General features: G+C 41.6%; 2 protein-coding genes across 2 annotated transcripts; one reads left to right on the forward strand and one right to left on the reverse strand.

Moving 5' to 3' along the window:
* Positions 1-9,365, reverse strand: man2b2 (mannosidase alpha class 2B member 2). The gene is made up of 19 exons (XM_023347127.1): positions 9,152-9,365; positions 8,931-9,077; positions 7,700-7,805; positions 7,445-7,617; positions 7,255-7,370; positions 6,721-6,898; positions 6,409-6,607; positions 5,948-6,138; positions 5,676-5,847; positions 4,643-4,779; positions 4,275-4,552; positions 3,547-3,738; positions 2,904-3,147; positions 2,716-2,826; positions 2,442-2,634; positions 826-972; positions 619-731; positions 368-485; positions 1-286 (listed from the first exon to the last, which is right to left on the reverse strand). The coding sequence occupies exons 1-19, from the start codon at positions 9,281-9,283 to the stop codon at positions 189-191; spliced, it is 3,045 nt and encodes a 1,014-aa protein (XP_023202895.1). The 5' UTR covers positions 9,284-9,365; the 3' UTR covers positions 1-188.
* Positions 9,366-10,308: 943 nt separating this feature from the next.
* Positions 10,309-12,215, forward strand: smim20 (small integral membrane protein 20). The gene is made up of 3 exons (XM_014474502.2): positions 10,309-10,490; positions 11,020-11,076; positions 12,014-12,215. Exons 1-3 carry the CDS (start codon positions 10,382-10,384, stop codon positions 12,055-12,057), a joined length of 210 nt encoding a protein of 69 aa, XP_014329988.1. The 5' UTR covers positions 10,309-10,381; the 3' UTR covers positions 12,058-12,215.
* Positions 12,216-12,899: the final 684 nt, after the last annotated feature.

Consider the following 12,899-nt stretch of genomic DNA (forward strand, 5'->3'; position numbering starts at 1 on the left):
AAGTGGAAAAGAAATAATCACTTTAATCCATCTGAGTCACAAATTCATCCTCCTGCACATCATTCTCTGTTTAGAAAACGACAATCAACACATTGTGCAAAAAACTGCATTGAATCATTGAGCAGCAAAAGTATTAAATCTTCCAAAGTAACATAATTTGTCAAAAGAGCTGAGATCTTCACAGAAGATTAATCGTTTCTGGAGCTGAAGTGAATGAAGAAGGTCCTGATCTCTTTGGGTGAGATGGTGACGGTGAAACCCTGATTCCTCTTATGTTGGTCATTTTCTAAAACAGAAGGCGAGAAATATTTTTAATTAAAAAGAAAAAGTCTAATTTCTTTCCTGTCTCGTTTGGACCATTCCTCACTTTTCCCGGAGGTGTCCGCAGTTTTCCACCTCCACCTTTGCAGGCTTGTGATATTCCAGGTCCCTGTAAGCGAACGCTCGTCCAGGTCCCGCACTTCCCCGAGCCCCTTTAAAACGTCCTGATCGCAAGAGAAGAGTCGGTCAAATAAAGTCCCGCCAAAATGCAAAGAAGTTTGTTGCTTGCAACATGACAAAGTGTGAATTGTTTTACATCGATACATCCACGTTTTATTTGTGTTTTTGCAACTGTACCTTTAGGTTTACTGTGACTGGCTTGGAAAGCTCGGGGTCCTCTCCCTCCTCAAACAGATGCACGACTCTCAGCAGAACCCGATCGTAGTCCGGCTCAGAGCGCACCTCCCTTCCTGTTTACATTTCAAACAGTGACGACAAAAACGCATGAGAAAAACATCTGAATGTTAAGAAAATCTGCAGATGCGTCATCCAGTCACAGAGAACCTGAATGCAGGTGGCTCAGGTGAAGATCGTGGTCGGAGGTGTAGTTCCATCCTGGGATGCTGAGGCTGAGCAGGTGGAGGTTGGGAGGCAGAACAACTGGAGGCACCGGGGAGTTAAATCTGGACTCTTTGTCCTTCCAGGACTTACCTATTAAAAAAGACAAGACAGCTTTTTAAACTCAAGCTAACAAAAAAGCTCAAGCTAACAAGAACATGTTGTTTGTTTGTTTCTTATGCAAAAATGCACAAAGGCATCAGGTCACTGCAATCTGACAATTTTGTAGCTTGATCAGTGACGGGTCAGTCAGAAATGTAAGAATTTCACCTTTTTCCCGATCGGTGAATGCAAGAACACTTTATTTTCATATGAGGTGTTTAAAATGGAAGAAAGCACCAAATGTGTAAGAGGCTATTAAAAAATAAAACAGTTTTCTACAGCAAGTCTAAGCTTATCTGAGGTTCATTCAGGTAAGAGCGAGCCAGACTTCCAGCAGACAACAGGAAGGCTAAAAGGAGTACAATAAACACTGCTCTGTTTTATCCTTATCAGTCGGTTTTATGATAAAACAATGGTTTGCAAATGTTGGCAGCTTTTTTGAAATTGTAATAGAATTTACATTCTCTAGAAAACGCACACAGAGACTGCCATTCTAACTATGCTATGCAAACTGCGCTAATATAAGATGCTAACGCCAGTGCTCCATTTTTTAAGATAAGATAAGATTTATTGTCATTATCATCAACAGATTACGAGATTGAGATTTGCTCGACTCGAGTTAAGATGCAGGTTATGTGTATAATGGCCAGTAAATTTTGTCAGTTGTAGGTGTTTTTAACCGCGCAAAGTGGAAAAGACAAACTTCGAGTCGGTGAGCACAAAGCCGCTGCGTCTACGCGCGCCGCCATCTTGAGTAAAAATCCTGATTTGCTTCTGATAAGAAAAATAATGCCTACTAAAAGCAGTAAGTCTAGAGAAAATGTTCTCAACGTTGTTCTTATATGCTCTTACAGTTGTAACTTTCAAACTTTTCAACAGTCATAGACTTCCTTATGTAATCAAATGTTATTATCTTTAATTCATGAAACTCCACAATGCCAAAGTTGGCCTTTAATTTGAAAAAGAATATTTCACATTATCCCTTTAATAATAATTATAATGTGATCAACTTGCTAACCCAAGTTTATCCAAGTTTGATCTGTGGACAAACTTGCGTTAGCACTATTTCAAAATCTTTAATGCTTTGAGAAATCTGAAATGGCTTATCCTTCAATAAAAACAGATTCTTCAAAGCAGAGTTTGTGATCTCTCTATAGCTTTAATCATGCTTTGACAACAATCTAAATGAGACGTTGTACTAAGCAAGTACAAACGGTCTATTGTTAAAGATGTTTGGGTTTATCTGCAGGTTCTGTCAGTAAAGTAAAACCCCAAACTATCAACAAGGTAGACAAAAACAGCAATTTAAAAAAAAATAAGATACTTTGTAATTATTCATCAATATTAAAACCCTTTACAATAAAATAATTTTGAACTTTAAGACAAAATGTCTTGAAGACAAATTCAACTCAAACCAGCATCGGCAGATCAGCGTGTCTCCTTCCTATGAAGATACTTACTAGGCCGGTCTATTGGCATGACGACGGGTCTGTGCTGCAGCTCTACCGCCCCCCTCTGGTACAGCTTGGATGTTGCAGCCACAGAACCAAGGATCATCCAAAGGGTGGGCCTCACAACCGAGCTGTCGTTCAGCGTGAGGTTGTAGCCGAGGTTCCACTGCAAGTTGTTCCAAAGTCGGCGATGGAGCATCACCTGAGAGAAAATGAACACTTTCTAAAATACGTCTGTGACTGGAAATCACAAAGCGAGTGGCAGTTAGTGTTTCGTTGTTACCTCTAGCTGTCCGTCGGCTTGACTGGAGACGCCGTGAGCTCTGTCGCTGAGGAGCACCAGGCGGCTGATGTCGTCCTGGATGTAGGTCGTTCGGACCATGGGGAAGTAATTCTGCAGACAGGGAAATGGAGCATATTTACCACCAAACACCAAACCTGAAAAAGCACACCGTTTGTCAAATATCTTACCCTTGCTACAGTGTTATTGGTGAACTTCTTGTAGGTTCTCTTCATCATTTGGTAGCCATTGTCATCCGAGTACAGAGTCCTGTTGTTGTTGAGGGAGGAGCTGCTTCTGAGGACCACCTCTGTGTTGAGGCGCAGGGGGCCCAGAGAGTAGGTCTGCTCCAGCCTGTGGCACCAGGGCCCGGCCTCCGAATACTCTGGGACGCGCGTGGTGATCGAGTAGGCGTAGTCCTCATCACCGTCCTCTCTAGAGAGGTCAATCAGAGTTGGTCGTCCACCATAGAAGGAGATGAAATCTTCTTGGTTACACCGCATAAACACAAAGTCTGACCAAGTATTTTTGATCTAGTTTCTAGTGCAAATATCTCAGTACAAAACTAACGTTTCGTCAAGAAATAGTCAGAATATTGATAACAAAAAGTACTAGCTCAACTGGCAAAATATTTAACTTAGAACTAGCACTTTCTCATCAATATTAAGCAATTATTGACCTAAAAAGCTCCTATATCTTCCTCGAAGGTTACTTGTAATCAGGTTTGTCCTATTTCAAGTGTACTAAGACATTTACAGTAGAACCTTGACCAAAAATACTTGATACGATTTTGTGTTTTAGCAGTGTACGTAGTTCCAATCTCCAGTCACCGACCTGTAGAACCGCTGCCTGATCTCGGTGAGCACCTTTCCCGGGATTATCTCCATTTCCACGGCCTTATAGGCCCGAACAGCCGACCCGTTAGCGCTGAAGATGTAGTTATCAGAGATGGGTCCTGCTTTCACGTCTCCATTCGCGTCATATTCCCAGAAGTCCTGCGTCATCATGATTCGCCTTTGCTCCTTTCTGCCGGTGAAGAAGCACAAGCCGTTTTCCCAGAGAGGCATTTTAGTTTATGTTGCACACTTAATAATTAATCAGTTTGATTTTCGCATGTTCTTTTATTGTTGAAAACTATTAACAACAGACAAACTCGACAGTGAGCGCCTGCCGCTAATCAGCCGTTACGGCGCTGAATAGCCGTTGGCTCGCTGAGTCAGGAATGCTCACTGTATAAAGCCCTTCAGTTTGAATAGAAGTGCAGCTTAAAAATAATTTCTATAATCAAACAGAAGTCTTTAAATAAAGTAAGAAAGGAGAGGGGTTGAATTATTTCTAATGTCCATTCTGTCACATTTATTTCATACAAATGAACAATGGAGGGAGGTTCGACATAAAAATCAAGTAGATTTAATTATTCAGACTGGTAGATTTTCCTTCATGACCAAATCAACAGACAAACTCTCTCTGCTGGAACTACATCCTGTTGAAAACGTGTAAAATGCTAAGTGCCCTGTCAACATGAGAGGAACGTCTGGTTGTTTAGGAGGTGTAAAACTCACAGGTAGGTGGCGCTGTGCAGGAGGTTGGTGTCCTGGTCAAACATGAGTTTGTAGCAGCCGTTCATAACGGGCAGAAGCCGCCTTCCCGTTTTCCTCCAGTCCCTCACATGCCGCCGCTCGAACGCAACTCCTTGAGCTTCGTAGGTGCGCTTGCACTTGAACTTCCCAGAACACAGCGTCTCAGAAAACTGGATCGAGTACTTCCTGTGCTGAAGGCCGCCGAGCTGCACCACAAAGAAGAGGTCGTAGGAGGCGTTGCACTGTGCCGACCTCTGGATCTGCGACACAGAAGGAGAGAGAGAGAAAGTTGACGTCAGAAGGTGATGGTTGCACTAAATTACCTCAAACAGGAGGAGACTTTCATGGACCTGCACAGGGACGGGCTGTCCGTCGTCGTCATGGACGACTGCGCTCGGGAAGGTTACAGTCATGTTAACGACAGAGGTGATGTTCCACGCCAGCGGGTTGTAAATGATCACGTGTTGCTCCAGAGCCTGACCGGCACCTAAAATAGGAACATAAATAAACATCCGCAACTGAATGCTGGAGAAAGCCATTTGTTTCCTGAACCCCATCAAAGTTCTGTTAAACCAAAGAGGTGATGTCAGAAACACGAGGCATGAAGAAGAAGAAATCGAAAAGTCAGACGCAACAAAAACTTTCTCAGAGTTTCAGGAATAAGCGCGTGGACTTGATTTAAAGTTGAAGAATTTGGAGCTAGCAACTTGCTTTTCACCATCTCATCACCACAGCATGACGCTGCCTCCACCGTACCTCGGTTTGTACAATGTTCTCAGTTACAAGATAAGAGAAAAACCATCAAAAAATAAACCTTGTGCAATGTTTTCTTGGTTTGTCGCTTTCAGAAGTCCACATGCCGAGTTATGTTTAATTCAAAGTTTTATTCCAGTGACAAAACCTACTTACATGGTGTTAATTATTTATTATAATAATGCATAAGAACCCAATTCTGGGGACGCGTCACTTCGGGGTGGGTGATTTGGGCTTCAAAATTAATCATAATATTTTATGGTGCTAATATTATGTCAAAAAACAATTTAAAAAGCTATTTATTCCATCTTTTTTAGGTAAAATGTACATGAAATACACTTCTTCAGGAAGTCAGTTTCTTAAATCATACTGCTCACTGTAACTGCATTTAACCATATTTTCAAATTTATTGATATTTATAGACGCTCTCATGGAGCAAATGGTGGAGAAAAAAAGTAAAAATAACAGTTCCGGGGTTCTTTTTTTCTTTCAAAAATCATGATTTGGAATTTATCAAGTCAACGACAAATCAAAACGATCATAATGAGAAATTTCTCACGCCAAGCAATACAATAAATATCATCCCAGGAATGTACGTTCATAAAAAAATGGAAGGGTTTCAGCTCGTACCTTTTCCCTGGAAGCTTCTGCTGGGAGCGCCGGAGACGTCCAGGTTCTGCGGCAGCAGGAAGAGCGCGGCTAGAAGCTCCTCAGCTCCCATCATGCCTTGCAGCAGGTGCTGCACGTACATTTCCGCCACTTTGGGAGACTCGGTACCAGTGATGCCGTCATGGTGCTGGACCTGGAAAGAATTACAGTACGTATCAATTCCCATTCACTTCTTCATGTTAAATGATATCTTTGCGCATCATGATTTGGATGCAAAAGCCGAGGCGGATCACCTCGGAGACAGCCCAGCGCAGAGCCCTGAGTTTCTCCAGAGCCCAGTCTTTAGCTACCGGTCCGTCTGGGAAGCTGATCCGGTAGCGGGTGAAGAGCGTCTCTGCTGCGCGCAGCCGGGAACTGGCCCGCCTCGCCACTCCCTTCAGGACATTTCTAGAAGCGTAAAACCCCGTCCATGCCTGAAAGGGCTCTGGGAAACGCAGCAAAAACACTTCCTGTATGTGTGCATGTTACTCGCAACTGTCAGGGTTCATCTGGAAATTAAAAACTTTTCCACACTCAAATTTTCAGAGTTTGTAGTCCTGAACGACAGTTTTCAAGATAACAAATACTTAAGTTTACAATAAATTTATGGCAATGATGGGAATAAAGTCTGGAAAAACAAATATTCCTTCATTTGTGAAAGAATTTCCAACTTCCCATCATTTACTCTGCGAAAATAAACACTGCTTACACACACCTGTAGAATATGGTAGAAAATCCTCACTCCCACGGACATCCCAGGTAAGATTTGATTGGTGGACTGACTGGAAGTACTCGCTCAGCGTTGCATACTGCACCGTTACGCCAAACTCCTTGCTGTTCTGGTTGATGTACGTCATCAGAGGGTCCATGTTCCTGAACTGCACTGATGAGTTGTAAAACTGTTTGTCGCAGCCCTAAAAAAACAAACAAACAAACAAAAAAAACAACAAAGATTCTGAAACTGACTTCAAGACTAAAACCCTTTCCAGGATAAAAATCAGGAAAATGACAGTTTGCATTCCCCCACCCAAGGCCAGAGCAAATGGTTGGTCCTGAACCACGCAGCCCTCTGCTTGATGTTCTCCGCCATGGTCTGAGCGTACGCGTGCACCGTCTCCTTGGTGACGGGGAGGCTCATGTTGGGGTAGACTCCATCTTTGGGGGGATCCGGGAACAAAGCGACGCCGTTCCAGTAGAAACCGGATCTGAGGTGGAAGAGCAAGCTTTTAGTTATTAAAACTGGAGTAAATTAGGTTTTGCTATGCTAACAAACGGAACCAGGTTTCTTGTGGAGGTTTGGTTGTGGATGGTGGTTATGCTTAGTACTGACTCAATATGAATGGATGCCATACTTTTTAGATTTTATTAGTAAAAACCCATTGAAAACTATAGATGCATCTCTTCCCTATTATTCTCTACTTTTTGTTGGTCCATCGTATTAAATCCCAATAAAATACAATAAAGGTTGTGCTTTTAAAGTGACACAATGAAGAAAAGTTAAAGGGTACAAATCACTTTGTAAGGCACTGTAGTTAAAGAAAGAAATATTAACATAAAGCACCTGTTGGAGAACGGTATGTGAGACGGCGTGCAGTAGCTGTACTGGTCCATGGTGTGTGTGAAGATCTCCTGTTGGGCTTTCAAAGAGGGAGACCCTCTCCACACAAACTGAAGTTTCTGAAGTCAGAAAACAACCAGTTAGCAAAACACCTCAATCCGCTTCCTATTGCAGTCTGCAGGGCCAAGGCCACCTTGTTTTTCTGCATGCCGTCTTTGAGGTCATAGTCGATGCGAGAGATGAGGTGAGCGTTGAACCCAGCCAGGGAGAACAGCACCGGCGTGGTGGCCGAGGCGCCAAACGGATCCACGTGCCAGGAGAACTGCGGACGCACGCCGAACGTTTGGTACAGGAAGCCGTGGCCCTCTGAAATGACGGCAGAGTCAGCAGGACGGGTGAGTCTCGACGGCAAACCCGCGGGGACCGAGAGGAGCAGGAGTAGGGTTACCGGTCAGCTGCAAGATCTCGTCTTCCAGGTCCGTCACCGCCTCATCGTGCATCACTTGGCCTCCGATGATGAACTCCAGGCGACCTTCTTTCACGAGCTGCCGGACCTAGATGGGTGAATTCACAAGTTCAGCTTAAATCCTGCAGCAAAGTAATATTAATCACTCACCAGGACAAATAACACCCAAAAGACAAGGTTTTCTTAATTCATTTCGATTTTTAAGGAAATCTTTCAAAGGAAGGTAACTTAATAATGAGTCAAATGCAGTTTGAAACTGGTTTAATTCCTTAAGGTCATGTTGCAGTTGTATTTTGTTCCGTAAGTTCATGTAAACCAACTATTTTTTAGCCAACATTTCAAAATACCAAAAGATCTTTTAAACTTCTGATGCTGCATTCAAGGCTAACTGGGAATTTAGAAGTCAGTTTTGCAGAACAGGTTTATCTGGGACTGTATGTCTCTTTGGTGGTGTGGGAAGGTGGGATTGAGGCGGTGAGCACAAATAGACGGTTGCCCAGGGCATCATACATGCGAGAACTGCCACTGATCTCAGTCACAGAAAATATATGCTTTTATGGTGAGTAAATAAAAACTCTGGAGCCACATTTCTCTGTTTACATTTGGCCTCCAAGGTGCCAGTCATGGTGCTTTTAATTCATAATAACAAAACAAAACGGCATTTATTGCAAGGAGGTTAGCTTTCAAGAGCTGTAGTAAAAGAAAAATGATTACAGTATGCCTGCCTGTAACAGTCAGAACCAGAGGTGGGCGGATCGATCCAAAAATATCAATACTGACGTGTTGATAAGATTGATATTTTTGTGGATTCCCTCTCGAAACTGTATTTTATGTTTGTATTGTAGTTTCTCAACTCTATCATAAAAAGATTTTGCTGTGATTTGCTCTCAGAAACTTATTTTTTGTACTTTTTAGAAAATAATCCACACAAATTTGCTTTGTTTTTAGGTGCTTATCGTGTAAACATATCATTTTGTAGACGCCTGTCCTGGGATTTAATAAAAACAAATTATTCAAAGAAAAAACTACAACACTGCCTAAAAGTCAGAAGTTTGTTGATACACTTAATTAATAAGTATCGGTACTGGTATCAGTATCAGCAACACCGATATTATATTTACTTGGTATCGGATCAATGCCGAAATATGCAGCGTCGCCCACTTCTAGTCAGTAGAAGATAGCTAATCATGTGATTGTAGATGCGCGTCCATACTTGTTTCTTTTGAGTGTCGGAGGCCACCGAGTCCCACCACAGTCTGAAAAACTCCTGCTCCACAGAGATAAACCTGCGCTCCTTCACCTTTGACAGCTCCTCCGTCACGCTGCTGTACACGTTGGCCGCGTAGGCGTGCATGCTCTCCTGCAGGACACACTCATGTTTAGAATAAAATAAAACGGCGCTCTATGGGATGACTGTAGCATGAACACAACAACCTGGATGGTGTACACCCAGCCTACATCCATGTGGCTGTGAGGAATCACAAATGTTTGAATGGGCTGGTCCTCTCCGGAAGTTTTACCCGAACAGAACCAGAAAACGAACACGATGAGGGATAAAAGATGCATTTTGTCAGCTCAAAAAGGCGACAGGAGCTTTGGCGATGAGCTCCCTAGCGTTCACCAACACTTCCTCGTTTCCTTATTATTGTTTTGTAAAGAGCATGTGACTGGACTCGCCTCCTTTACAGTCAGCCGCCGGTTGACGTAGGTGGCAGCGTCGACCAAGCGGCGTGGGAGGAGTTTAGCAACTGTAAGAGGTGGACGAAGAGCTTCATTGTTATTGGTTGAGTGAAATCCATTTAATGAAAGAAGTAGGGATAAAAATTGAAGAGCACACATGTATCAACAACTCCGCTGTAGTAATCTATTTTTTTTTATTATTATTTTATTAACTCTATTTGTTTTGTCAGTATATCAAAAGTTGTGTGCTTCTCACCTACTTGGTTTTAATGCACCTATTATTTTTGTCATTGGTTCAGTAAAATCCATTTATTATAAGTTACTTTTTTATATCTTCTTAATAATTTTATTGTTACTGTTTTATTTAAATATACTTATTTTCTGTAACTTCTACAATATTTTGTATGGTTATTTTTGCATTTCCCTACATGTTCTTGTTATTTCATCCGTTGTTTAATTTTCGAAACTCAATTTTTACAACTACCACATTTAAACGGATTAATTTTGTGTAAATGTAACAATTTCGTGTTAAACTATGAACACAGTATTTTTTAAAAGTTTATTCTGTATTTATTCATTTATTTCTTTTGTTTTATGCTCTTGTTGCTTTTTGTCATTGGTTTAATAAGGTCAACTGAAACATACACAACATATAGACGCACAGTGCTACTAGTGTATTATTTATTTTATTCTCTCAATTTTTACAACTTGTGTCACTTGTTGGTTTTTTTGCTTTTATTATTGTGCTATTATTAATATTTTTAGTGGTCATTTTGCAATATTTTCTTTACTCGGTACAAGTTTAAGAGGCTAACCCCGCCTCCGCCACGCGCCCGTTTGGCTCGCCGGCTGGAAAATGGGGCGCAGCCAATCGTGACGACTCATCCGGCACGCTGGCTGTAACCTCTCCCACCGGAAGCAGTCCTGTAAAGTAAACCCTGAGAGCTTCTGGAGGTGACAGGTAGCTTCACATGTAACAAAAAGATGTCTAAAAACACTAAAATAGTTCTGGTGTTTGGAGGCTTTATAACGGCGGTGGCCGCCGCGCTTTATCCCATATTTGTCTACCCTCTGACACATAAGGAGGAATACAGTAAGTAACCGCAAAGACTATGTTGTAAACAAAGTTTTGTATCATGTTGACGTCTAGTTAAAGTCACAGCTAAACGCAGTGTCGGTTTTTCCATTTAAATAAAATTAACCAATCAGAATCGTCTTTGTGTAATTTCACCAATCGTTTTAATGGTTTCTGTTCAACGTCCTCTGGTTTGTCTGGGAGCAACAATGAGAAGTGTTGTTGGAGACGATTTGAATGGATTTCTGTATTTTTGCTTGTTTGATTAGACATTCAACTCAATCCAGAATCACTTTATTTACCTAGAAGGAAAATTAAACGTCATAACGGATTATTCAAGTATCTTAACAAAGTTTGTTGTGAGCTGGAAGAACCTCTGGTAGCAGTCAGCCTTGCAGCGAATCTGAAGAGGCCTCTGACTGAAGACTTGTTAGGAAATACAATAATGAGAATTACCAACAACGTGCTAGTGCTTTTCAGGAGTTCATTCATAAAAACATGTGACCGCAGTGTAACATTTAACCTAGATCCTGTTGTCCTCTGCTAGGAGAAGTCCAGAAGGTGAACCGGGCAGGAATCAACCAGGCCGATATTCAGCCTGCAGGTGAGAAAGCTGCTCAGACTTAAAGTTCTGCCTGCTTTTATCTAACTTAAATGTCACAATAAATCAGAAAAGCTCAAAGCCAAACAGGATTTTTTCCCCCACAAATTTTTTTTCTAAAGTAGCACTAGTAGCAACAGTGTAAGTTTCTCATCCACACAGGTGCAGACATCTAGGTTTATATAACCAGTATGGTGCGAGTACTTGTTCAATATTGATCAGAGCTTATTTACAATTATCTGATCCCACCTGGTTCTCATATACAGTGGTTCTCCCAAAATGTACGCCCATGGCACCTCGTGAAATACCAAGAGAGTATCATTAAAAATCAGCTAGAAAACTGAAAATCCTTTTCTCAATAGGATAAGGATCTAGAACAACCCTTTTAGATCTATAGAACCTCAGAGGGACGAGTCCATTTGAAGAGGAGGTCTAACGCAGAGGTGTCAAACTTTTCCGTTCGGCATTTTTTGTTTATATCCCTGCTCCAAAACATAAACTAAATTGTCGAAATGTACTTGATATGCAGTCAATTCTTCAATAGCAAAGGTGTCCAAAGTCAATCATCAACACCGCTGCACTGCCTGTTTTAGATGTTGCCCTAGTCGGCACACATGAATCAAAACAATTGTTTTCTAATGAGCTATAGGTAGCATGCTGAGGAGGCGATTAAGTCGTTTGAATCAGCAGTTTTGGAGCTAAGACGCATCAGAAACCTGCAGAGCACTTACATCTAGGACTAGAGTGAAAAAGAGAGAAGAAGAAAAAAGAAGGAAATGCTATAGAAGAGGAGAAACCTTCTCAGATAGTTATATCCCAATCATTAATGTCAAAATAATATAATGCTTCAATTGAGAATTGTCACTGCTATGTGAAAGGTATTCCTGTGTTTTCTGAATTTCTGTGTTTTCATTTTTTTTGGTTTTGTCTTTGTCTGAAGGTGTGAAGATCTGGTCCGATCCGTTCAAGCCTGCAGAGAAATGAAGGCGGATCATCCCACAGAAGTCCTGCTCACTGATGCTATTGAAATCATGAATATGTTTTCGGAGTGCTTGGTGTGTGCCTGAGTGAAATACTTACCGATTGTTCTGACTGCTTTGGATGCGTTTCTACTTAAATAAAGTCAACCATTAAAAATGTAATAAGTGATCGTGTTTTTGTCGACCATAAGGGGGCGTACTATCCCCTCCTGTTCTGAAAGGCACTGAACCGGGGAAAGCTTTATTTTAAGACAGGGGGTTGGGGGAGAATCTTTGTATTTCTAAAAGTCTCACTCTGGTATGCAGTATGTAAGTAATTATAATAAAATGTAAAAGTTTGTTTACACGTCTCCTTTTGAGCCTTCTTTGACGTTTTATTTGCTTTTAGATGATGTGGGACTCAAAAAAATCACTTCAACAGCAAGAAGGAGCGTAATGTGCAAGATGTTATTTTTTTTTCCCCTAAAATGGAAACCCCAGAGCCGAAGTTATTCTAAGACAGATTGGTTTGCATTATCATCTCCCCGTCAAGAGACTTTGGGTTTAATGTGCATGCAGTATTATCCATAGGCTGAACTGACGGGGCAGATCCACGATGGGCCTTTCAGAAACCCACTCGATGTGGTCCAGACTCCCTTTACGAGACCACTAGTGGTGTAAAAGCAGAGAATTTCTAAACTGATTTTCTTTTTTTTTTTCTCCCCCCTTTCCTTCTGCACTTTTGTGGTTTCCTGACATTGACCAGCTTCCACTTTAGGAGTTTTGTCCATCAAAGTGCTTCTGGGGGAAAGATGGATTAAGAAAGAACCAAAGCATGTGTTTATGGTTCTTCAGAGATGCTACTTT

Source organism: Xiphophorus maculatus, chromosome 14 (assembly GCF_002775205.1).
Source record: "Xiphophorus maculatus strain JP 163 A chromosome 14, X_maculatus-5.0-male, whole genome shotgun sequence".
Classification (NCBI taxonomy): Eukaryota; Metazoa; Chordata; class Actinopteri; order Cyprinodontiformes; family Poeciliidae; genus Xiphophorus; species Xiphophorus maculatus.

Bases quoted from the DNA above. Each gene is read 5' to 3' on its own strand.
- man2b2 (XM_023347127.1), bottom strand. From the start codon at position 9,283: ATGCATCTTTTATCCCTCATCGTGTTCGTTTTCTGGTTCTGTTCGGGT. The intron at 7,618-7,699 runs GTAACCCTACTC...CCGTCATTTCAG, and splicing joins CGAGATCTTGCAGCTGACCG to AGGGCCACGGCTTCCTGTAC. The intron at 3,148-3,546 runs GTCGGTGACTGG...TGACCTCTCTAG, and splicing joins ATCAGGCAGCGGTTCTACAG to AGAGGACGGTGATGAGGACT.
- smim20 (XM_014474502.2), top strand. From the start codon at position 10,382: ATGTCTAAAAACACTAAAATAGTTCTGGTGTTTGGAGGCTTTATAACG. The intron at 10,491-11,019 runs GTAAGTAACCGC...GTCCTCTGCTAG, and splicing joins GACACATAAGGAGGAATACA to GAGAAGTCCAGAAGGTGAAC. The intron at 11,077-12,013 runs GTGAGAAAGCTG...CTTTGTCTGAAG, and splicing joins GGCCGATATTCAGCCTGCAG to GTGTGAAGATCTGGTCCGAT.